This window comes from Mauremys reevesii, linkage group 24 (genome assembly GCF_016161935.1).
Source record: "Mauremys reevesii isolate NIE-2019 linkage group 24, ASM1616193v1, whole genome shotgun sequence".
NCBI lineage: Eukaryota > Metazoa > Chordata > Testudines > Geoemydidae > Mauremys > Mauremys reevesii.
In genome coordinates this window covers 6,893,838-6,918,188 of record NC_052646.1, presented here as the reverse complement: position 1 = coordinate 6,918,188, position 24,351 = coordinate 6,893,838, and the positions used below count along the sequence as shown (strand labels likewise).

Sequence of the window (24,351 nt, the reverse complement as noted above, 5' to 3'; positions counted from 1 at the left end):
GAATTGCGACTTGAAGGCGGAGGTGAATTCCCCGGGCTGGGAAGGACTACTCCCCTTGCTGGCAATGTGCTGCTTCCAGCTGCTTAGGGCATGTGCTTTGCTGGGTTGCCCGTGGGTGCTGGCCTTGCAAGCCATGGAAGAACTTGCTCGATGCCTCTACCTTGGCTGGCTGCTGTCTGGGCAGCGTAGGACTCCCCCCAGCTCACCCCTGCCCTCTGTCAGCTTTTAGAGCAGTGGCATGTCACCTCGGAGCATCCCGCTGCCTTAGGGCTGCGTCATGTACCAGGGCACCACCCCTGGCAGGGGGTGTCTCTGGGGTTTGCATGCTGCTCCTGTACCGACAGGAGGCCCAGCAGTGCTGCAGTTCAGAGCAGAGCTCAGTAGTGAGCTGGGTGGATCAGCCAGAGTGGGGAGCGAGAGGCCCGTGAGCTGCTAACCTGCCCTGTCCAGTGAAAGCAACCAGCTTCTCAGAGTTATGTTGCATAAAACATGCCGCAGGCGGGACTGCTGATGCTGGTTGTCTCAGAGCAGCTTCAAGTGACCCTACAGCCGAGCTGCTGCTACTAGCTAGAGCCCAGCCGCTAGCAGGGGTTGTGTTTGGTTCTGCTAAACTCAGGCAGTAACCGTGGCAAGAAGACCTAGTCTGTAGCCCAGCCTGCACCAGCAGACGAGCGCCCCACGGAGCTCAGCTCGGACGCCACAAGCCGGGCTGGACAGCTGTCCTTGCCCGTTGTCAATAACACACCAGACCAAAGCAAACGTGCTCCTTAGAGCTCCCATGTGTCCGGCGGCAGGACCTGCAGTGCAAGGCAAACCGCCGGGCACCCGTCAGGCTACACCGATGGTTCCTCCGTCACCTCCTCGCCATGGATCACAAAGCACCTTGCCCTGAAGGCTCTCAATCCGCCCCGTGCTGCCGCTGGAGATGTTGAGCGCAGAGCAGGGATGGGACTCACTGAAAATGGCAGGCCAGGAATAGAAACAGAACCATCCTGGCTCCCAGTCACCTGCTCTTACCGCTGTCTCAGGTATCTTGATGCCCCGTTCTCTGCTAGCCCATGCTCCACTGCCCCTTACCCCCCCACCCCATGCAAGGGTGCCCTCCAGCCTCTGCCCTCTGGAAGACCCATCCCTCTTTATAGCAGAGTAGTGCATCTCTCTGAGTCCCAACTGACCAGCATGTGCTAGGCTCTGCTGCCAGAGCCTGCCATGGGAGTAGGAGACTAGCTGGACAGCTGATGGGTGTGTCTGGGAGAAGACAGATCGAGCCTGTGGGCGGTTGGACAGCTAGAGACGGTGGATTGTTTACAATGCAACCAGGCACAATGCACTGTTTGCACTGCCACATGAGACCATATGAGTGTGACATCAGGCCTAGCATGTGGCTGCATCCGGATGCAGATTATGCACTGTCCGGCCTCTGCCTCCCTTAAGTTTGCAGGCAGCTGAGGGAGAGCAGCTGATTCAGCTCTCACTTACTCCGGTGTGACGCCCTTACAGGCCCTGCAGTCACACCGAGATAGAAACGGTATGATGGGACACAGGAGCAGAGTGGCTTGTCCTCCCCCACGCAGCCTGGCTAGACGCACTCAGAGGAAATGCAGAGGCAGCTAGTTACACTGGTGAAAATGACTAGAAAGACGGTAGAGAGACCAGGTGCGGGAGGGAATATATTTTATTGGCCCAGATTCTGTTGGTGAGAGGGAAGCTTTCGAGCTGCTTCTTCAGGGCTGGGAAAGGGACTCAGCACCTCACAGCTAAACAGAGAGTGGAACAGATTGTTTAGCATAAGGAGCTAACGTTGGTAAAGACCATTCAAAGAGACGCGGCCTATTAACACCTCTGCAGTCGTGGGATCGAAAGTGGGGTGAGTGGGTGACACCGTGTTGTAATAAGCCATAAATCCTTTGTCTTTATTAAGACCATGATTTTCCCAGGCTCGTCTTTTGAAGGTGTCGTGCAGGTTTTCCTTCAAGGCTGAGGATGGAGAGGTCAGATTGTGATCACTTTGTGACAAGTGTCTTCCCACAGGTGATCTAGGGGTTGCGTCTTTTAGCGTTTTCCTGTGTGAATTCATCGGAGAGTGCAGTGATTGTCTGGTTTCACCCACATAGTTGCTTGTGATAGACGTGTGTAGGACCCATGGATTCTGAAAGGTGGGTTGTGGGAGGTGTTGATCATTGTAGCAGTGGAGATAGGTCAGCAGGTTTTGCATCTGTTGTTCTGGCAGGTTCTGGTGCCACTTCAAGTGGTTCTGTGGGGCGCTTGCTTCTGCTGATGAGCTTGGCAAGGTTGCGGGGTGGTTTGAAGGCCAGAAGAGGGGGTTCGGGAAAGCTTTCTTTCAGGATACCCCACCAAGTATCAGTTGTAACTGTTTAATGCTACCCCATATGAGATCCACTGTGGGGTGGTAGGTGACAACTAGAGGTGTGTAGTTGGAGGACAGGCCCATACTGAAACAGGTTCTCTCGGGGTATTTGGGTGGCCCGTTCCATGATGCAATCTACTTCTCTGGTCTGGTGAAGGCGGTTTAAGTGTGTTCAGGTGTATATCCTGGAATTTCTCCTCAGAGCATATTCTGTGGTATCTGAGTGCCTGGCTGTAGATAACAGATTTACTGGCATGTTTGGGGGCATAGGCGGTGACTCCGTGGGTGCTCTGGGGCTGGAGCACCCACGGGGAAATATTGGTGGGTGCTCTGCACCCACTAGCAGCCAAGCTCACCTCTGCCTCCGTTCCACCTCCTGAGTGCGCTGCATCCCCACTTCTCCCCCTAGCTCTCAATGCTTCCTGACACGAAATAGCTATTTCGCAGAGGCAAGTGCTGGGAGGGAGGGGGGAGGAGAGGGAATGTGGCGCTCGGGGACAAGGTGGGGCTGGGGCGGGGATTTGGGGAAGGGGTCCAATAGGGGCAGGGAGGGGGCGGAGTTGGGGCAGGGACATTGGGGAAGGGGTTGGAATGGGGGCGGGAGCAGGGGTGGAGTCAGCACCCACCAGCGCCGGGAAAAAGTTGGCACCTATGTTTGGGGGAAGGTAGGTGTGGTGATCCCTGGGTTTCTTGTATATGGTTTTCTGTAGGGTTCCAGTGATGAAGCTGATTGTGGTGTCCAGGAAGTGGAGGCTACTGTGTGAGTGCTCCAGGGAGAGTTTAATGGACAGGTGGTGGTTGCTGGAGTTGTGGTGGAAATCGATGAGGGAGTTTAAGCTGTCTGACCAGAGGATGAAAATATCATTGGTTTTGTGGTGCATCTGTCCAGAAATTCTTCTTCGGGATGGCCCATGAAGAAGAGGATGAAATGGGTGAGTGTGGCGACCTGTCTGGGGTGGATCTCTGAGGGTCGTCCATTGTCTTGTGGCTATTTGAGGCAGGCAGCTATGCCTTCATTGTGAGGGACGTTGGAGAATAGGGAAGTAATCGCCATAGTGGCAAGGATGGTGTTCTGAGGGAGGTTGTTAATGTTGCAGAGTTTGTGGAGGAAATCAATTGTGTCCTGGAGGAAGCTGGTCCTTTGTGTGGTGAATGGTTTGTGGATGATTTCCATGGATCTCAATATTCCTTCAGTAGGAGCACAATGGCCAGATATGATAGGTCTGCCTGGGGTCCCTTGTGCATCTTGGGAAGCAGGCAGAAGGTAGAATTGTAGGGGGGACAAGGTGCTAGAGTTGTTTGGGGAAGGATTTGATGATATCGTTAAGTTCCTGGGTGAATTGTGGTGGGGATTTTCTCTGATCTCTTCCTAGTAGGCGGTGTCGGAGAGTTGTCAGCTGGTCTCGTTAATGTAGTCATCACGGTTGAGTACCACAATGTGCCCCCTTTGTCTGCTGCTCTGATACTTATCTGGTGGTTAGCTTTCAGGGACTGACTGTAGCTGTTCTCTCGGTGGTAGGGAGATTGGGGTGGATGTGATGTTTTACTAAGAATTTAAATTTTTTCCCTGATGCAATCAGTGTAATGAACATGGTGTGATTTCGGCTATTGTGCGGTCATATGATTGTTTTCCCTTATGACTGTCGGTAGGGACGTGATAGTTGTGGGTGGTGTTGCTATTGTTGTGAAATTCTTTGAAGTAGAGTCAGCAAAAGAATTTTTCTAGTTGACCACCTTAGTACAATATCAGATTTTGTGGTGGGGCAAAGTTCAGTCCCTTGTAGAGTAGAGAGAATTCAGCTCCAGATACGGGTGGTCTTGATAGATGGATGATGTTGGGGTGTCATGTAGTGTCCATGTGGGTCCTGGTGCCCTGGTTTCTGCCGGAGGTGGTATTCTGTGTGTTGTGGAGTTCTTGTCGTTGGTTCCACATTTTTGTTTTGTGTTGGATGGCTGGCATCAGAGGGGGTTGATAGTTGTTTTGGGTTTCTCGCATGGTCTCCAGGTAGGATTCCTGATTTTTTCCTTCCCATGTGTGGGACCATATGCTGATTTCTTGTTTGAGGGGGGGTCCGTTCTGGAGTATGTGAGCTCCTGGTGAAGGTTCCTCAATTTTTCGGAAGTCCTTTTGCACAGCTGGTCAGTGTATTTGGGGCTGTATGTCAGGGTTAGAGGCTTGTGGAGAGTGAGTCATCTGAGGACGTTCTGTTTCCTACCATTGCTCAGGAAGTCTCTGTTTTGCTTCCTTTTTCTCCGTGTTGGGGAGTTGCCATTTCAGACGCAAAATTCAGTTGTCTCCCATTGTTGTCTGCAATGATGTTGTAGCCAGGTTGGTCCCTGACAGAGAGTGAGATTCACCAGGCTCATGCCACCATCCCGGTCAAGCAAAGTGCAAAGTCTAAGGCCTCAATTCTGCAACACACACGAATACGCCCTTCAATTCTAGCATGTGAGGAAGGCTCATTGACTTAAGCGCTCTGCTGAATCAGGGCTTTGGATGGTAACCGTTTAGGGGACTGTCTCTCACTCAGCCTATGCAATGCCTGGCACAACTGGGCCCCAACCTCAGCTGAGGATTCTAGATCCTATTGTAATACAATAATAAAACATTATTATTCTTTACACAGTCTTTCCCAGCCCCAAGCCCCCGCCCCCCCAAGATTTCTCTTCACCAACCAACCCTCAACCAGGTAACTAATACTGAATACTTTTTTTTTTATGGTCTTCAAGTTGGCAAAAGTAACACATTTCTTAAAAAGAGGGAAAAAATATAAGCCCACAGGGAAACATCAGCTCATCTTTAATAAAAAATAAATTAGATTTGCACAGAAAAACCCAGATACAATCTTTATAATATATCGTTATATATTTTATATAATCTGGACACTCTGAATGGCTTTGCAGTAAAAATGTTCTATAAAATGTCTTTAATATAATGCCTTTATTTGTCAGGGGTCTGCTACCCTCTTCTTCACCCAGCCTCATAAAATGTGTCCCTGCAACGCTCTAGCATGGGGTGTCCACGTTGTTGTCTGGTGGCTGGTCCACAAGAAATTAAAGGTCTACTACAGACAATGCCTGAGAGAGGTGATGCTTTAGCTCAAGTGGTAGAGGCATGTGCTTTTTCTCTCCTGAAGATCCCAGGTTCAAATCCTGTGCCTAGCTCGAGCAGGCAGGTGGGGATTACGCATGGACAATAAAAGTGATGGGAAACCTAGGGCCTGATCTATAGCCCATGAAGTTAACAGCAAGAATCCCGTTGGTCTCAAGAGAAGCAGAAAGACGTGATGGAGAGACGCTATCCCTAACACAGCCGGCCGGCCCATGCAGACGTCCCTGTGGCCTGGGGGGGGCGTGTGCTCTACGCAGGAGGAGGTTTGCTCTGTCAGTTCCCCAGACAAAGCAGGGACAGGGAAGGAAGTGGATGGGGAAACAACTGGAGGGGACTGGCACGAGCTCGACGCGCATTCAGGGGGTCTCGTCAGCACCTGTAGAAGCGGTTGGGCTGGGTGTGCAGGGCACGCTCCCCAATGCAGGGGCGCCCCCTAGGGGTGAGAGAGGAGTTCAGGTTCCTGCTGCCTGTTCGGTCCTTGGCCAGGGGCTAATCAGGGCGGTGACTTTTGTCCGCCAGGAGCTGGACTGATGAAAGCCACTTCCCCGACCTCCGAGCTGTGTCACCTCCATGCCCAAAGAAGGGGCTCAGACGTGAGACCCAGGCCAGGCTCTGGGGTGGGACGCGTAGCACATGGGTCCCTTCGCACCGTTACGAGGAGGCCAGCCGGCACGGGGCATCGCCGGGCATCGCAGCTCCGTGGGACACAGGTTGTGCGAGGGTCAGGCTCCGCGGAAGCGACGGGAGTCGCGTTTCCCAGCAGGAAGCACCAATTCCTTCTGGTAGCGGGGGGGTGGTGGGCTTTCCGGGCTCAGCATGTGTTGAGGGGGCCGGGGGGCGGGGTCATACAGCATCACGGCCCAGGGGAGCAGTCCACATCACCCCTTCCCATCACCATTGGGCCCGTACGCAGAATGGGTCAGTGACTCACAAGGCCCCTGCTGGAGTGAGCGGGGACAAGCTCCCGGCTCTCAGCCCCACCCAGGATCAGGCCCTAGATCTGCGAGCGGAACTGGCCTCTCCAGCGACAGGGAAGATCTGTGGCCCTGGGACGAGCCACGCATGTGGCCTGGCCGTGATCCTTGTTCAAAGCCGTCCCGGCCGCTCATTCCTCGTCCCTGGGGGCAGAGTCTGGTTGTCCCCTCCCCACATGCTGCTGGGTCACCTCGGAGGGAACAAGCAGCTAGGTCCCAGGAGAGTCTTTGAGGGCTGGGTGTTGGTTTCACAGCCCAGGTCCGTCCGAGTCCTCCCCAAGAAACATGCCCAGCCCCACGATGAGCGGGCGAGAGCCCAGCCCCCGTCTCTGGCCGGCCGGCACTGCTACCGGCTCTGCATATCCTTGCTCCGCTCCACGGCCCGAGTGCAGGAGGCGCAGCACACCAGCTTGTAGTACGAATAGACGCAGAGCCGGGCCTGCACCACCACGGGACAGTTTTGGTACTTGTCCCTGCAGTTCTCGTCTGGAAAGAGGAGGGGAGCGGTGAGGAGCTGGGGGGTGCGGTTAACACTGCAGGGAAGCCCCATTTGGTCCCATACCCCCGGCGGGCTTCCAAGCCATCATCACCGCTCGGCACCAATGGAGCAGCCATCGCTCTCAAAGGGGTTTTACCAAGATGGGGGGTGGGGCAGGAAGTATCATCCACTGTCTAGAAGGGGAAACTGAGGCACGGAGAGGCAAAGTGACGGAGCTGAGACTAGAACCCACGAGTCCTGGCTCTCATCACTAGCCTGCTGCATGCCTTCCCTGTGCTGAGAATAGACCCTAGGAGTCCTAGCTGCCAGTCCTGTGCTCATACCCGAGCTCCCACCTCTAGGGAATCTCCCCTCCCGCCGGGCATGAAGTTCAGGGAGTCCATCCCCTCCATATCAGTCTGTGTCACTTCCCATTAAGCACCAGGTCCTGGTCCCTGGGTCTGCACCGCCTCCCCTATTAGCCTCTCCCCCGTGCCCTGGGCTCCCTTTGGCTGCTGTCTGCTTGGGGCACTGTAGAGGAGAGGCATACAGCTGGACCCAGGTGGGGGAGTAAAGTGAGGAGAACAAGGGGGTGGCTCAGCAGGCCATGGGGCAGTTGGCATCCCTTACCAAGCTCGGGGGTGCAGGGCTGGGTATTGCAGGAGCGTTTCTTGATGGGCTTGAGGTCCGGCGGGCAAAGATTGCTGAAGGTTTTGTTCTGGGTCAGGCACTGTACCTCCCGCACCTGGACTCCTCCCACACACGACTTGGAACACTGTGGGGGGCAGAGAGGGGGGGGTTAGGAAAGTAACCGACATCCCCCCAAAACCTTAAGGACTCCTGCGGTGCTCTGCGGATTTTGTGCAGGGGAATCGGCCTCCCCACCCAGCACAGAGATGCAGCCACCTCTGGTGCAGAGCATGGCAGCTGACAACAGCCACTCAGCAACGCTGCACAGGGAAATCACTCACTCACTGCTGAAATGCAGCCACCTCTGGGGTAGAGCACGGCAGCTGCTAACAGTGCACAGCAATGCTGCATGGGACTCACTCACTCCGCACTGAGATGCAGCCACAGAGATGCATGGTTCGGCTGCATGTCATAGCCCTTATACGGCTCCCATCTGAAGGGGAGTCTCCCTAGGCTCAGCAGGCAGGGGCCTGAGGTGGGGAGTGGGAGGATCTGAGTTCACCTCTGTGGGAGCCCAGGAGCTCAGATCTGTGCAGGGAGGGGTCTGGCCAGTCTGGGGGCACACAGGTTCTCACCGCGCTCCAGGAGGTGGAGAACCAGCGAGCATCACAGGCACTGCCGGTGCAGGGCTGCAGAGAGGGCGGCTTCTCCAGGGGAGCGCACTCCGATGCCGCCGTCACGTTGAACTCCGAGCCCAGCTTGCTGACACAGATCACGTCCCGCCGCTGGGTGCCAGTACCACAGTCCGCCGAGCACTAGGGGGGCGGGGAAGGGAAGGGGGCTCAGTCCGCCGGGAGCGCTCAGAGCAGGGCTCCTGCCTGTCACCCACCCAGCACTGAGGGAAAACCCACACGCTACCCACCCAGCACCCACATCCCACCCAGAGCACTCATCATTAGAGCATGTCCTAGCAGGACCAGGCCGGCTGGTCGTGGGAGAGGCTGTTCTGTCTCTGTTCGCTGGCAAAGCGGCTTCTGCTCCCTGTGCTTCCCGGAATTGCGGTGTGTCCCTGTGGGGTCTGTGAGAGACCTCGGCCTCCAGGAGGGCAGAACTGGGGTTGGCGAGTGCAAACACAGACCAGGGTAGCTAAAACCCTTGACAGAATGTCCCCGTGTCCACACTACTGTAACAATCTGGGTACCGAGTTATGCCTTGGGGGGGTATCATCGGAAAAGGCATCGTCTGCTGATCAGTACTGCCCTGATAAAATATGGGTGGCCACATTGTGAAGCGATAAGATTCCAGCTGCAGGGGGATCTTAACATATGGTCCAAAGGGAGCCCGGCAAACAGGCCTGTCTTAAACAAAGGAACGTGGGCTCTGCTTAATTGGCATTTAAGCAGCAGTCTCATCAAGCAGGACGGGTAGACACACAAACCCCAAACAGGTGAGGAAAAGCAGCAGGGAACATCCTTCCACACAGACTCTCTGTCGCCAGAATCTCAGCTGGAACTGTTTTCCAAGAGGAGGGGAGATGCTGTAAAAAGGGGGACAGACACCCCAAGGCTCCCCTCCTCTCTCTCTCCCCCTCTGCCCATTGATTCTCTGCACCAGAGGGACAAAGGAAGCAGCCGTTGAACTGGGGAAAGGGTCCTGGCCTAAGAAGCTTGTTCAGTAAGACGGCAGAGAGCACATGGTGAGTAAACCTTGCCCCGAATTGAACAGAGGTTGTTAAGTTAGGCACCAGCAGCGTTTTCTCTTTACTTTTCTTGTAGCCATTTCTGACTGTTGTGCCTCATGGCTTGTACCGACTTAAAATCTCTCTCCTGGCACTTAATAAACTTGTTTTAGTGGTTTATCTAATCCAGCGTGTCGGAATTGCAGTATCTGGGAAACTCCATTTGGGGGAACGAGATATGTGCATGTCACTTCTATTAATAAATGGAGGGACTTTTTATTCCCTTGTATTGTTCAGCAGAGGGCCGGGCAGGACAGGATGTACATTTCTGGGGGGAAATCTATGGCTAGGGGAGTGTTGGGGTCACCCTGCAGTATTACCCAGGCTGCTGAGGGTCAAGGTGTGTCTGGCTGGCTGCAGCCGTAGCTGGGAGTGAATTGCATGCTGGAGGCTGTTTGGGAGCAGTCCAGATTGGAGGCTATAGACGCCAAGCAGTGTAAAGGGCTCCCAGGTCAGAGGGCGGGAGTGACACAGCTACTCGTTAGGCTGGCCTGTACACTGGGTATGTGTCACACACACACACACATACACACACACATACACACACACCACTGATTGTTACGCATGGGCACACACACATCAACACATATGCACACCCTTGCACACATACACACGCACAGAGCACTGATTGTTATGTATGGGCCCGTGTGTGCGCACACACACAGCACTGATTGCTCTGCCTGGCACATGCACGTGCACACAGCACTGATTGCTCTGCCTGGCACGCCCGTGTGCAGCACACATACCCCGTGTTGAGTGCAAACCATCCCAGGAGGCTGCAGAGAAGCATCCCCAGGCCTGGTCCCGAGAGCAGGGTGCTCTCCCACCCAGCCCGGCCCAGCGCCCGAACCCCTCCTCACCTGGCTCCACGGCCCCGTGTACCACTTGACGGTGCGGTGGCAGGGCCCGCTGTTGCAGGCCCGCATGTCGGCCGGCTTGGTGCCCGCGCAGGTCTCCTCCACCTGCCCGTTGGCGTAGCTGGACAGACAGACCACCGAGCGGCGCTGGATGCCCGTCCCGCACTCCACCGAACACTGGGACCGACGGGAGAGAGAGAGAGAGAGAGACGCCATGAGGGAACCTGGCCAGGGGGGAACCTGGCCAGGGAGGTGCAGGAGTCCTGCACCTCCCAGCGCAGGACTCCTGGGGCCTGGCGCTATCTAGCCTGGGGTGGCTCAGACCCCCCACACCCTGGCTCATTACACAGGGATCCACCCCGCATTGGCCCCATGGCTCCTTGGGCCATGCAGGGGCTGGGGCGAGGGCCTGTGCCCTCATCCGTCCTTCTGCAGATCCTCCCAGCTGCGCTCCCTCCTTGGGACGCTAGAGAGCAGCACTGCCCAGCATTGCAGGGAAGCCGCGGCTGGGCTTCTCCAGGCAGGGAGCCACCGGCCAGGGTCTGCACCTAGCCCCTCCTGGCCCCCGACCCCAGAGGAGCAGCAGCCCCAGCCCTGGGGCAGGGAGCTTCTCCTACAGGGAACCCACTGAACTTACCCGGGCCAGGTTGGGGGGTAGGGGGAGGGTCACCATGGCACCAGCCTTGTTTCTGCAGAGACCTGGGTTCTAAGGGTCTGAGGTCACACGAGAAACGAGTTTGCAGTGCCTCGCCCTTGTTCCGAGTGGAAGGGCTTCAGCATTGCAAGACCACTGCAAAGTCTGGCATGCCTGGGCTGTCCCTGCTCCAGGAGCCCAGGGCTGGGCTAGCAGGGGCTATGGGTCGGGATTGAGGGGCACCAGCGAAGCAGGGGGGGCAGGGCTGGGCTAGCGGGGGGCTGTGTGTCGGGATTGAGGGGCACCGGCGGAGCTGGGGGGCAGGGCTGGGTTAGCGGGGGGCTGTGTGTCGGGATTGAAGGGCACCAGCGGAGCTGGGGGGGGCAGGGCTGGGCTAGCGGGGGTCTGTGTGTCGGGACTGAGGGGCACCGGCGGAGCTGGGGGGCAGGGCTGGGTTAGCGGGGGGCTGTGTGTCGGGATTGAGGGGCACCGGCGAAGCAGGGGGGCAGGGCTGGGTTAGCAGGGGGCTGTGTGTCGGGACTGAGGGGCACCGGCGGAGCTGGGGGGGGCAGGGCTGGGCTAGCGGGGGCTGGGTGTCGGGGTTGAGGGGCAACGGCGGAGCTGGGGGGCAGGGGTGGGCTAACGGGGGGCTGGGTGTCGGGAGTGAGGGGCACCGGCGGGGCGGGGGGGCAGGGCGGGCCGTGCAGGGGCTATGGGTCGGGTTTGCGGGGCCCCCGCGAAGCAGGGGGGGCCGGGCTGGGCTAGCGGGGGGCTGTGTGTCGGGATTGAGGGGCACCGGCGGAGCTGGGGGGCAGGGCTGGGTTAGCGGGGGGCTGTGTGTCGGGATTGAGGGGCACCGGCGGAGCTGGGGGGCAGGGCTGGGCTAGCGGGGGGCTGTGTGTCGGGATTGAGGGGCACCAGCGGAGCTGGGGGGCAGGGCTGGGCTAGCGGGGGGCGGTGTTTCGGGATTGAGGGGCACCGGCGGAGCTGGGGGGCAGGGCTGGGCTAGCGGGGGCTGTGTGTCGGGACTGAGGGGCGCCGGCGGAGCTGGGGGGCAGGGCTGGGCTAGCGGGGGGCTGTGTTTCGGGATTGAGGGGCACCGGCGGAGCTGGGGGGCAGGGCTGGGCTAGCAGGGGCTGTGGCACCGGTAGAACCGGGGGTGGTATCACCGACCGTGTTGCTCCAGTCGCTGTGGAACCAGCTGCGCACGCAGGGCCCCATGTCGCAGGCCTCGTTGGCCGGGGGCCGGTGGCTACCGTTGCACTCGCCGTCGCTCAGCAGGTCGCCATGGTTACTGATGCAGCGGATGTGGCGGGTCCGGTGGCCCAGGCCACACAGAACCGAGCACTGCGGGGAGGGCGGAGAGGGAGATGGTGTCACCATGGAGACTGGTGTCACCACGACAACCTCTTCCTGTATGGGATGGGAGGGGAACCCCTGCCCCCCAGGGGCTCCCCTCCCTCATGACACCCCCAGGCATCCCTCCCTTCACAGCACCGCCCCCCCCCAGGAACCCCAGATCAGCCCCATGGCCCCTCCAGCCCCCATCCTCCCCCCATTCAAGCCCCGCCCAGGGAGCCGCCCCCCACCCCGAGCCCCGGCCCGTCCTTACCGCGCTCCAGTTGGTGCGCACCTCCCAGTGGCTGCAGACGTGGAGCTGGCAGGGCTGCGTGGGACTGGGCTTGTCCAGCTGGCCGCAGTGCTGCGGGTGCACCATGGTGCTCCGGTTGGCGTAGGTCTGGCGGCACAGGACCTGGCGGTGCTGAGTGCCCGGCCCGCAGGACTTGCTACAGGCCGACCACTCGCCCACGTCCCAGCTGCGGCCGGAGAGAGTCAGGGTCAGCCCAGGCTGGGCACTGGGGCCTTCTGGGCTCCAGGCCCTGCCTGTGGCCGTGGCCACCAGCACCTGGGGACACCAGCATGAACCACAGTCCTGGGGTGGGGACCCGCACTCACTACAGCCGGGGGACGACCTGCATTCACTACAGAACTGGGGGGGGACCCGCACTCACTACAGCCCGGGGGGGGGGGACCTGAATTCACTACAGAACTGGGGGGGGACCCGCACTCACTACAGCCTGGGGGGGGGGGACAACCTGCATTCACTACAGAACTGGGGGGGGACCCGCACTCACTTCAGCCCCGGGGGGGGGACCTGCATTCACTACAGAACTGGGGGGGGACCCGCACTCACTACAGCCCCGGGGGGGGACCTGCATTCACTACAGAACTGGGGGGGACCCGCACTCACTACAGCCCCGGGGGGGGGACCTGCATTCACTACAGAACTGGGGGGGGGGGACCCGCACTCACTACAGCCCCGGGGGGGGACCTGCATTCACTACAGAACTGGGGGAGACCCACACTCACTGCAGCCCTGGGGCGGGGGTCCGCACTCACTATATCCCGGGGTGGGGGGTCCCACTCTCACTACAGCCCTGGACCTGCCCCCCCTCCCCAGGGCCCTGTGTCCTTGGCTCCCCTCGGAGGGCGCCGGCCAGGCCGGGGGCAGGGGGACGCAGACACTCACTAGGCCGGGCAGGGCTGGGTGTTGCAGGCTTCGTCCGGCGCGGGCGGTTTGGGGGCATCAGCGCATTGCTCCTCCCCAACCTCCTCCTGGGAGTGGCGGGCGGCGCAGCGGAACACGGGCTGCCAGAGCCCTGCAGAGACACGGGGGGGAGAGGGAAAGGGGGTCCCATATAACACAGGGGTCATAGACACGGCTGAGGGGACCCCAATAACCTGGGGGTTGTAGACACAAGGGGAAGGTGCAACAGGGAGGAATGGGGCAATGGGGTTGGGGAGCAGGAGGACAAGAAGTGGAGGGAAGGGCAGTTGGGGGGATGGGGATCAGGGGGATGGGTTATGGGGGATGGAGCGTAGGAGGGGATGGGCCATGGGGGATGGGGCATAGGAGGGGACAGGAATCAGGGGGATGAGGCGAAGGAGGGAACAGCTAGTCGGGAGGATCGGGGTAGGGAGGTGGTTAAGTGGGGTGACAGGGTGTAGGAGGGGACAGGAATCAGAGGGATGAAGGAGGGGACAGGTAGTGGGGAGGATGGGGGTTGGGCGTGGGGCGTAGGAGGGGACAGGAATCAGGGGATGAAGGAGGGACAGGTAGTGGGGAGGATGGGGTTGGGCGTGGGGCGTAGGAGGGGACAGGAATCAGAGGGATGAAGGAGGGGACAGGTAGTGGGGAGGATGGGGGTAGGGGTGAGTCATGGGGGAGGGGGCATAGGAGGGGACAGGAATCAGGGGGACGAGGCGAAGGAGGTGAAGGATGGGGATTGGGGTCTGGGTCACTGGGGGACAGGGCAGAGGAGGGGACAGGGTGCGGGGAGGGGGCTGGGGCACGGGGGTCGCTCACCTTTCCCGCAGGAGGCAGAGCAGTCGGTGCTCCCCACCCGTTTCCAATAGACGTCGTGTGCCTGGGACCGGGGCGGGGCGGGTGGGGGCGGCAGTGGTGGGACGCGGACGTTGCGCTGCAGTGTTCCGGGGGTCCTGCCCGACTGGCTGGCCGGTGCCGGCGCCCGGTGCCGGGTCCCCATGGGGTGATCGTAAGAGGTGGGTGGCACCAGCTGGTCGCTTGGTGATAACATGGTCAGGGCACCTGGAGGGGAGAGCACAAGGGCACCCTCAATGGGTGATATGCGGGGAAGGGCCTCCCGGGGGGGGGGCCCCTCAGGGGGTACTAGGGATGTGAAGGCCACCTGGGAGGTGATGGGGGGAAGCCTCCAGGGGGTGATGGGGGGGAAAGGCCCCTGGGGAGGGAATGAAGGACCCCTGGGGGATGGGGGGAAATGGACCCCCAGGGCATGATGGGGGGAAGGGCCCTGAGGGGTGATGAGGAAAGGGCCCCTGGGGAATGACGGGGGTGAAGGGCCTCAGGGGGGAGTGAAGGACCCCCTGAGGGATGGGGGAAGGGCCCCCAGGGTGGGAGTGATGGGTCCCCCTGTAGGGTGATGGGAGGTGAAGGGCCCCCAGGGAATGATGGGGGAAGGGCCTCCTGCAGGGTGATGGGGTGAAGGGTCCCCAGTGGGTGATGGGGGGGAAGGGCCCCCGGGGTGGAAGTGAAGGGCCCCCCGGAGGGTGATAGGAGGTTCCTTACTGACGTCCTGCCGGTGGCTGGGAGGGTGGCGGGCGGGGCTGTCTGGTCTGGCCCCCGCCAGGAAGAAGCGGTAGGCGACGCCGGGGTTGTCCTGCTGGAAGATCATCTGGGGGAGACGACAGAGAGCGGCTCGAGCAAGGCACCTGGGGTGGGGGGCACCCGCCATTCAACAGGCCACCCAGCCAGCCTCCATGTCTCTCCCACACAGCCAGCAACGGCCTGCCACGCGTGGAGCCAACCGGCTGCTCCTCTGCCAGCCCCCTTCCCTGGGCCTAGGAACCCCTGCATCCCTAGCCTGCTCCCCACTGGCCCCGGGTCCAGAATCCCTTCCTGCTCCCCCATTCTCTTCTAGGGCACACGGCACCCCCCTTCTCCAGCCCTCCTGTCCCCCCACGAGCCAGGCCCCCTCTGTACTCACATACACATCAATGGGTTCTGTGGTGGGCCCCTCGGCTGTCAGCGACTCTCCCGCCCCGCGGGGCTCCCCGTGGCCTGGCCGGGTGTAGACGAAGACGGTGCCGCCTGCCTCGTAGCGCCCGGGGGGATCCACTGCCCAGTTCCCATTGATGATCGACTTCCCGGAGCGGCTCCTCAAGGCTGCAGCACAGAGTGTGTGTGTGTTGGGAGGGGGGTGAGCGTCCTGAGCCTGGGGTGGGCTCCGGGACTCCCCCCGTGCTCACTCGGGACCCCGGCGTGCTCTGCATGGACTGCGGCCCTGGAGCCCAGGCCCCGGGGCACAAGGAGAGTTTCCACATTGGGGGACTGTGATCCCAGCACAGCCTGGCAAGAAGGGGGAGCCCTGGCGGCTTGCATGGTATAAGGGCAGCTAGTGAAAGGTGCACTCAGTGTGTGTGTGTGTGTGTGTGTGTGTGCATGTGTGTCCGTTTCTGTGTGTGCACATATCCATGTAGATTTTGCATGCATGTCTCTGTGTTGATGTACAAGTGTGCCTGTATAGAGCTGCATGCATGTCTCTGTGTGTCAGTGTAAAGGTGTGTGTGTGTGTCAGTGTAGAAGTGTGTGTGTATATGTCTGTGTCAGTTTACATGTGTTTATGTGTATGTCTGTGTGTGTCAGTATGCAGGTGTGTGTATGTGTATCTGTGTGTGTCAGTGTACAGGTGTGTGTGTGTGTATGTCTGTGTGTGTCAGTGTAGAGGGGTGTGTGTGTGAGTCAGTGTACATGTCTGTGTGTGTCAGTGCACAGCTGTGTGTGTATCTGTGTGTCAGTGTACAGGGGTGTGTGTCAGCGTACGGGGTGTGTGTCAGTGTACAGGTGTGTGTATATGTCTCTGTGTGTCAGTATACACATGTGTATGTGTGTGTGCAAATCTGTGTGTCATTGCACAGGACACGTGTGTGTGTCTATGAATGTGTGTGTCTATGTGCCCACATGGATGTATCTGTGTCCGTGTTTCAGGTTACCCGTGTGTGTGGGCATGGCCTGCATGTGGGTGTATCTGTGAAAGTGTGCATGTGTAGGTGCACATATGTGCACATATCTGTGTACCCATGTATAAGTGTGCACGTCTCTGTAGGTGCATGACACTGGCTGTCCCAGATCCCATTAGAAAATGGCCTGAGCTGCAAAGTGCCAATCTGGACCCAAACTCCGCTGGGAGTGATGGGCTCTCCCATCACATCAGCTCCTTGCCCCGTGGCTCATGCCCCTCGTTGGCGCCAATGCCTGGTGTGTCAGAGGATACACACCTGCCTAGAGCACAGAGCTGCATGGGAGGGAATTTACCAAACACCTTCCTGACCATGCAGGCAATCAGCTGAGACCCGGGAGCAGGAGAGCTGCCTGCCCTTATCTCAGCTGGGTGGGAGGTGTCCGGGTGTGTGACGTCTAGATGAGATGTGCCTGCATGAAGATATAGCGTGTGTACACAAGGTTTGCATGTGTAGCGCGTGCTTAAGGTGTGCATGTGCAAAGTGCACAGGTGATGCAGGAGAGGTACATGCCAGGTGTACATGTATTAGGCACATGCGTGCAATGCATCTGTGCAGTGTGCTCGTGCAAGGTGTGTGAGCAGCGCATGTGAGCTGGGCATGGGCAAGGAGCAAGCCTGCAAAACGTGAGTGCCAGGTGTGCATAGATGAGACCCATGCAAGTGTGCAAGGTAGGCAAGCCAGGTGCACATGTACAAGGCATGTGCTTGTGATGCCTGTGTGTGAAGTGTGCAGGCAATATGGAAGCCACATGCTTGTGCAAAATGTGTGAGCAACAGCTGTGCACACATATAAGGCGCACACATGTTTGTGTGTGTAGCGTGCAAGGTGTGGGTATGCAAGATGTGTGTGTGTATAGCGCATGTGTGCATGCAAGCTTGCACAAGTTCCAATGCAAGTGCAGAATCCCCTGGTGTGACGAGCCCCGTCCTCCCCATCCCATCCCACCCTGGCCTGCCCCAGCCCTTACCCAGGTAGTTCGGGCTCTGGGTCATCTCGGTCACGTTGATCCTGGTGGCGCCCTGGGGGATCGCAAGGATTTTGTGGTAGCCGATGGGCACGTTGGAGTCGCTGAAGTTGCCCACCACCAGCTTGCAGGTGGAGTGGTCGCCCCCGCACACCCCGCAGCTGTCCAGCGTCCGGTTGGACCCCAGGACCCCGTCGCAGCCGGGGCTCTGCGAGGCGAAGCCAGGGAGAAACAGGCATGTGGACTCAGATGGGATGGGGCCATGGCAAGCCCCCCTCCTCCCCCCCACCTAGATCCACCCCTGCCAGCCCCCCGGCTCCCCTGCCGTGCCCGTGAGCCCTGTGCAGAACAGACCCCTCCATGTGTGGCACAGGCACCCCACTGCCCTGGCCATGTTCTAACGGCCCCCCCTCCCTGGGCGAAGCTTGGCCTGGCTGGAGAGGGGGCAGCAAACCCACATCGCACTAGGAGCTGGGCTGAGACCCGACACAGTCACCGTCCGACCCCCTGGCCCGGGGGGACCCCCCCCCCGCCTCTCCAAATGGGCCCTGGAGCAGCCTGTCATGGGGGGGTGATGGCACAAATGTGGGTTCCCAGGTGAGCCCCTGAGACACTAACCAGGGCCTGCCTTAAATCAGGGGGCCGCCCCCACTCTCGCCCAGGCCCCAGCCGGACTCCATAAGCCGAGAGATATGTGACCACATCGGCCCTGTCCTTCACACGCTGATGCCTCAGCTGGCCACACAGCCCCTCCCCAACACAGGCCCCTCTGCAGCAGTCCCCCCGTTTCCTTCCTGTTACCTAGAGGGACCCCAGAGCACGGGGGGCTCCCCGACTGCAGCCAGGGGAGCACCCCTGCTCTGCCAAGAGGTGCCGCTGCTCCTGGGGGCAGCCTAACAGCTGGTCCAGTTTTGGGGGGTACAGGGGTTTCCACCTGAGCCAGGCAGGGAGGGAGACCTGCGCTGGGCCAGATGTTAAACTTGGGAGTTAAACGCAGGGTATAAATTACCCACCCCCCCACACACCCATGCAGTCAGTGCTCAAGGTCAGGAAGGGGTTAACGAGGGAGGAGTACATGGCAAAGAGGGGCTGGGGGGCTAGGAGAACGGACATGCCACCAGAGAGGGGCAGGGGGTGGGGGGAAGGGCAGATGGAGCTGAGTTGGTGGGTGAGGGCTGCTGAGTGGGGCAGGGCTCCGGGCTTCCTCCCCAGTGTCCTTCCCCCGGGGGCTGCCCCCTGGCTCCCTCCTTTTGCACCAAGGGGGAAACTGAGGCACGGAGCACTGAGTCTGTCAGTGGCTGAGCTGGGAAGAGAACCCAGGAGTCCAGGCTCCCAGCCTGCTGCTCAAACCCAGAGACGTCGCCATGCCCCACTCCAGGCCAGAGTCTACTCTGTTCCCTTCTCCCTTGAACTCCAGCCACAGACAGAGCCTAGAGCAGTGGGTCCTGGGGGTGGGGGGAGGTCCCGGGGCACAGAGCTCCCCCCCTGCATGTAAACGCCCACACCCCCGCCTCACTTACCAAGCACTCTCCAGCCACACAGATGTCGAGGGAGGCGGCCTCGCACGGTGTGCCATCCTGCACCTTCTCCGTGTGCCGGACGTAGAACCGGTACCCCACCGGGCGGCAGTTCAGTTCGCAGCGCTGGGAGCCCCGCACTGCAACCACACAGAGCCGGGGCTCAGGGCGGCCCTGCCAGGGAGAACCCCCGGGCGGGCGACGGCAGCACCTCGAGCTCCCACCGAGCGCAGGGGGCACCGTGCGCCAGGCAGCCCCAGCGGGAGCCCGGCTCTGCCCCAGAGAGCTCCCAGACTGGATCATCGCCCCCTTTCCCTGCCATCGTCCCGTGGAAACAGACCCCGGGTGTTCTGGCACCAACCCAGCGCCCGCTCATCCCTAAAATGAGGCTTTCCCAGGGCACAGCTAAAGGGGGGCTTATTATATCCTGGAGGGGGATTAAGGGGGCTTCTCAGAGGGTCAGATCAGGGCATTCTCCCCCCCCCCCAAGCTGGTGGAGCAACATGAGGCTGATGGGGATGGTAGGTTCAGACTATTGCCCCTGGCGGGTGGCTCACGCACCCCAACCCCAGCTCTGAGCATGGGCTCTCTGCCCTCGTGAAAAGCAGCCGCTCAGCTGGGCCTGACCCCAGGGAATGGACCAGGTGAGAGACCAGAGAGACCCCAGGGGCCGGGGGTGTCGCTCTGGGTATCCAGGGGCCGCACTGGGAGCCGCCCGGGGGCTCGCAGAGAAACCAAAGACACGTCGTTGGCAGTGTGCGTCGCCCGGAGCTCGGAGGAGCCCAAGGAGGGTGCGTGCCCTGCGCCCAGCGGGCACAGACGGGGTGAACAGGGCGCTCGCTCTTTGGGACAGGACCGGAAAGAAAATACCACCCCCCGGTTTGTTTCCAAGATCTTCCAGCCACCCGCTAGCCCAGCCCGGCTCTGAGTACTGGGGCCTGGGGGGCTGGGCCCGGGGCGTTTTGGCGTCGCTGCTGAATGTCCAAACCCTCCCAACCTCCTCCCTGGGCTCGGTAATGAAACGGAGTTGGGGGGAGCAATCGAATGCCCACCTTGTCTAGTCCTTCCCAAGTGCCCCACCCCCAGCTGCATGCTGCCCCACGAAGGGTTAACCCCCCCTCTGCCGGCCCCGCCCCGCTCCAGGCCAGGGTGGGGTGGGGGAGCAGCCAAGACGTTTTAACATTTTCCAGAGTTTATTTTACTAAGAACAGCCGGCTCCGGGGGTGATTTATCACCAAAGGCCCCCCCCTCTCCCCCCATCCACATGGCTCCCTCCCTTGCCCCCCCAGATGTGCAGCGATTGGCCTTTCGCTGCCCCATCTCGCCTGGCAGCCCCGGCTGGCAAAGCCTTGGGGCTGATAGCGGGGCAGGGAACAAAGGGCTTTTTGTGCAAGCCCCGCTCCCCCCGCGTCTAGCAGAAATCCAAATATTAGCCGGGAGCAGAAATAATACAGAGGGGGAGGGGGAAGCTGCTTTCACCCTGTCGCCTCTTGCTTACGCCGGCTTTACCCCAGTGGCGCGCATGTGCCTGCTCCTGATTTCCCCCAGGGTCGCAGGCCAATCACACCACCCCTACGCTCTGTGGCTGGACTGAAATCCCCCTCCATTGTGGCAGAAAAGCTGGGGAGGGAGCAGCCTGAGCCAGCCCCATCTGCCCGGGCCAGTGCAGGATTCACGGAAGCACCACTAGATCTTCCAGGCCACCCTCCTGTATAACCCAGGCCAGAGAAAGCCCCTCCGTTGGCCCCCAAACTTGCATTCGGCTAAAGCCCGGAAGATGTCAAGAGCTGGAGAAGTCCCCGCTTCCCCGGGCAGTTCGTTCCGGTGTTAATCACCCTCGCTTGGAAAGATCAGTCCCCTAGTTCTGCTTGGGATGGGTCTGGCTTCAACGTCCAGCCTTCGGTTCTTGCCGGGCTTTTCCCTGCAGCATCCCTAGCCCGGTGGGATGATGTGCGGCCAGGACCGGAGGGCATTCCCCCAGGAACGTGAAAACAAGGTGGCTGGGCTACTGGCTAAAAGCCGCTCCGTGCATCTCCTGGATGTTGACAGCTCTGCCGGGGGGGCCAGATGGCAGCCAGCGCCAAGCCTGGCTTTGTCACTGGGGCGTGGAGGAAGGATGGCCTAGTGGTTAGTGCAGTAGCCTCAGATTTAGAAGAGATGGGGTTGATTCCCTGCTCTTTTACCAGGGTCCTGTATCGCATGTTATGTAGGCCCAGCTCCTCCGAGGTCATTGGCTGCCTCGCTCCCATTAATTAGCCTTTCCAGGGGGATAACAGGGTGGCCCTGCCCCACAAGCAGGGTGGGGGGGAAGATACAGATTAGAAGATGCTCCAGTACTGCAGCGGTAGCAGCCAGAGCAGGCCCTTAAGTAAACAGCGAGCCCAGCTCCTGGAAAGGAAAACCACCCGGCTCCAATCTCCTGGAGAGGTTTGGTGCTGCTTCTCTGCTGGCCAGACGCCTTGGGAAATCAGTTACACCAGGGCCAAGCGGGACGCAGATGGCTGCTTGCTCAGACGAGCTGCGTCTCGCCCTGACGCGGGCGGGCTGGCAAAGACCCGCGTCCTTTGAACACGTCCGCACCACAGTAGATAAGAGAAAGGGCAATGGGGCCCTTTCGACGTTCCAAATGCCTTTGCTAGAGCCCTTCAAAGGCTAGGAAGGGAACGAGGGGCTTATCTATGCAGAGTTTTTGTCCTCTGGTCTACGCAGCTCTATGGACATTCCAGCTCTGCATTAAGCCACGGGACTAACCCCTAGCTACAGTCCTCTGAAACCAGCGGGGATAAAGCGGGTCAGGCCCTGTGCTGTGGCTGCAGTTACCGCTGTATAAAGGTGGGTTAGGCCCCGTGCGCTTCGTCCCGTCAATTTAAGATCTGCCAGAAGCTGCACCAGTTAAATGGCTTTTCGTTAAAACCAGTTCAGCTTTTGGGTGCGGACGTCCATCTCTATGTCAAACTGTTTCTCCCGGTTTAACTTGCAGCTGTACATTACCCCAGCAGGCGCCGGGCCAGGTTGAAATCAGCGTCAGAGCATCCCCACCCCACAGGGCCCTGCTTTTGCGACGGCTGTACTATCGTGTAGCTGCCCCGTTAAAGCACTGCCCCACTCCCCGCTATGGGTGGAGTTATACTGGTATAGAGATGCTTATACCAGTACAGCGTCTGCCCATAGGGGAAACTGGGAGTTTCTAGGTTCACCTGAATAATCCACCACCACACACACACTCTCTCTCTCTGCTCTCGGCCAGCCTTGGGGTCTGACCCCACCAGCCGATCTCCTCCGCATCTTCTGGGCCCATTCTGCAGGGAGTGGGGAAGGGGCAGATTCTGGGGCTCTGAGAGGGAAAATGGAGTGGGGGAGGACCAGACAGAGAGGGAGAAAACAGGTTGAATAAAGCAATGGGAAGACAGAGTGAAAATGGAAGAGGGAGGGACGGGGTGGGGGGAACGAATGCAGGAGAAGACTCCAGCCCAGCCTGGCTGACCGCCCCTCTTTTTCCACCACTATCATTCTTCACAGGTCATTAATCACTTGGGATGACTTTCTGCTCTCCCGTTTCCAACGCAAACGTCCCGTCCGTCCGGGCTCTTTTCTTCCCCAGGCCTCTGAGTCTTGGCTGGATTCTCAGCCTCGCTGCTTCCCTCCCCACCCCGCAGATTGCAGGGCAGAAAGACCGGGTGGTCTCTGGGTAACCGAACTCACCGAGTCACCAACCCCTCAACATACTCAAAGCCCTGCCCTTTCACATTGGGAGCCAAACGGGTGGGTTACCTGGCAGCAGCCGCACCTTTGCAGGGATGTTCATTTGCACGGTGGTGTCTGAAGCCAGAGCCACCCAGCCGCTGGCATGCAGTGACACTTGGGGTACGTCTCCCTGGCAGCTGGGGTGCCTGGCTGCAGCACATGGCCCCTGGGCCTCTCCGCAGGTGCTCAGTCACCCCCCCACCAGCTGCAGTGTAACGAACTCCTTGCATCGTCTCCTCTCACTGCAGGAGCCAGGCTCCTAAAGGCCCGACACGCCTAAGTCGCTTGGGAAAATGACCCTGCGGCTCCTCAATCACGTTGGCCCCTCTGAATTTTACCCCAGGCCTGAAGTGACCCCAAAAGCAGGCGCCAGGCTCCCCACCCCCAATTCAGTCTCACGGCGCAGCCCCCACCATCCGCTACGGCCCGTGATCTTCACAACCCTGGGCAAACAGGCAGTGAAGAGACCTGGCCCTTGGTTCTTGAGCTCAGTGGGTCTCCATCAGGAGCACGTGTACCCCTGGGGGTACGCAGAGGACGGCCAGGGGGTACTCGACTCATCTAGATCAGTGTTTCTCAACCTGGGGGCTCGCAAGTGCAGGGCCGGCATTGGGGGTGGCAAGCAGGGCAACTGACCCGGGGTCCCAGCCGCAGGGGACCCCGTAAAGCTGAGTTTCGTGCTTCAGCCCTGCCGCCTGGGGCTCTGGCTTCAGACAAGTCTTGCAAACGCAAGGCAGGCTCAAGCCTCACACTGAAATGTAAGTACAATATTTATATTCCAGTTGGTTTATTTTATCATTCTATGGGGAAAACGAGAAAGCCATTTTTTTCAGCAACTGTGTGGCTGTGACACTTTTGCATTTTTCAGTCTGATTTGGTAAGCCAGGAGTTTTTGAGTGAGGTGAAACCTGGGGTACGCAAGACAAATCAGACTCCGGAAAAGGTTGAGAATCACTGAGTGTCACGTTCTCTGGCTCCCCCTCCGCCCCCCGATCAGTCTCAAGGCTGTTCCAGGTCGAGCGCCTGGGCTCCTGCCCACAGCCCCGCTCCTTTCTTGCAGCCCCTCCCGCCCCCACCCCCCAGCAAAGGTCATCGGCACCTGATTTCCCAGCCCCCACCCCGCTGCGGGACACGGCTTGTTGTTACACTACAGTTCCTGGCAGACCTCTCCAGCCTGACAGATCACCGCATACTTCGAAGCAAACGTCTGCAGGGCCCCCGAGATCCCCCACCCCCGGCCTCGCTCCCGCCCTGCGCCAGCCTGGGTGATTGAATCCGGCTGTGGAGCTGCGGGAAGAGTCCAGGCCGCTCCGGTTGTAAATCGAGGGCGGGCGCCGACAGGGGGGGCGCGTGGGACAGCGCAGGTGGGAGACAGACACGGATGGACGGGGGCGAACGACGGCGTAACGCGCCGGGAGCAAACGCGTGGCATCTTTGACAGTCCAGAGCATGGTGAGCACAGCTAGCGGGGTCACAAACTCTTTAAAGGGACGCGGCCCTATTCTTAGAGACTGCACACTTTGCGACGCCCCTCAGCCCTGCAGTCAAACCAAGAGATTTACAGCCTCTTTTTCAGTCTGTCTCCTCTTGAGCTATCTGCCTGACCCTCCCTCTCCCCAGGCTGCTGAGCCTTGGAGCATGGGGGTGAATAACACTCAAGAAGGGTGTGGTCTGAGCGCAGCACTGGGGGCTGAGGGGGACAGGGGAGGCCTCACCAAGGATAACACCCTACTACTGCTGCTAACTGACCGTTACTCCTTTAGCTCAAGATGC

The 24,351-nt window shown here is 59.6% G+C and overlaps 1 protein-coding gene across 3 annotated transcripts in view; it reads right to left on the bottom strand.

Annotated features, from left to right (window-relative positions):
- Nucleotides 1–5,142: 5,142 nt before the first annotated feature.
- ADAMTSL4 (ADAMTS like 4) overlaps nucleotides 5,143–24,351 on the bottom strand; it is a 58,120-nt gene continuing 38,911 nt past the window's right edge. For all 3 annotated transcript variants that reach the window (XM_039512726.1, XM_039512727.1, XM_039512725.1), the window contains 12 exons: nucleotides 18,838–18,974; nucleotides 17,321–17,525; nucleotides 15,318–15,496; nucleotides 14,900–15,005; nucleotides 14,159–14,401; nucleotides 13,322–13,451; nucleotides 12,404–12,608; nucleotides 11,965–12,138; nucleotides 10,161–10,334; nucleotides 8,198–8,377; nucleotides 7,563–7,707; nucleotides 5,143–6,940 (listed from right to left, as the gene is read on the bottom strand). In XM_039512726.1, coding sequence (XP_039368660.1) covers nucleotides 6,801–6,940; nucleotides 7,563–7,707; nucleotides 8,198–8,377; nucleotides 10,161–10,334; nucleotides 11,965–12,138; nucleotides 12,404–12,608; nucleotides 13,322–13,451; nucleotides 14,159–14,401; nucleotides 14,900–15,005; nucleotides 15,318–15,496; nucleotides 17,321–17,525; nucleotides 18,838–18,974 — 2,018 coding nt within the window. In that variant the 3' untranslated portion in view covers nucleotides 5,143–6,800. The remainder of the gene's footprint in view (nucleotides 6,941–7,562; nucleotides 7,708–8,197; nucleotides 8,378–10,160; nucleotides 10,335–11,964; nucleotides 12,139–12,403; nucleotides 12,609–13,321; nucleotides 13,452–14,158; nucleotides 14,402–14,899; nucleotides 15,006–15,317; nucleotides 15,497–17,320; nucleotides 17,526–18,837; nucleotides 18,975–24,351) is intronic.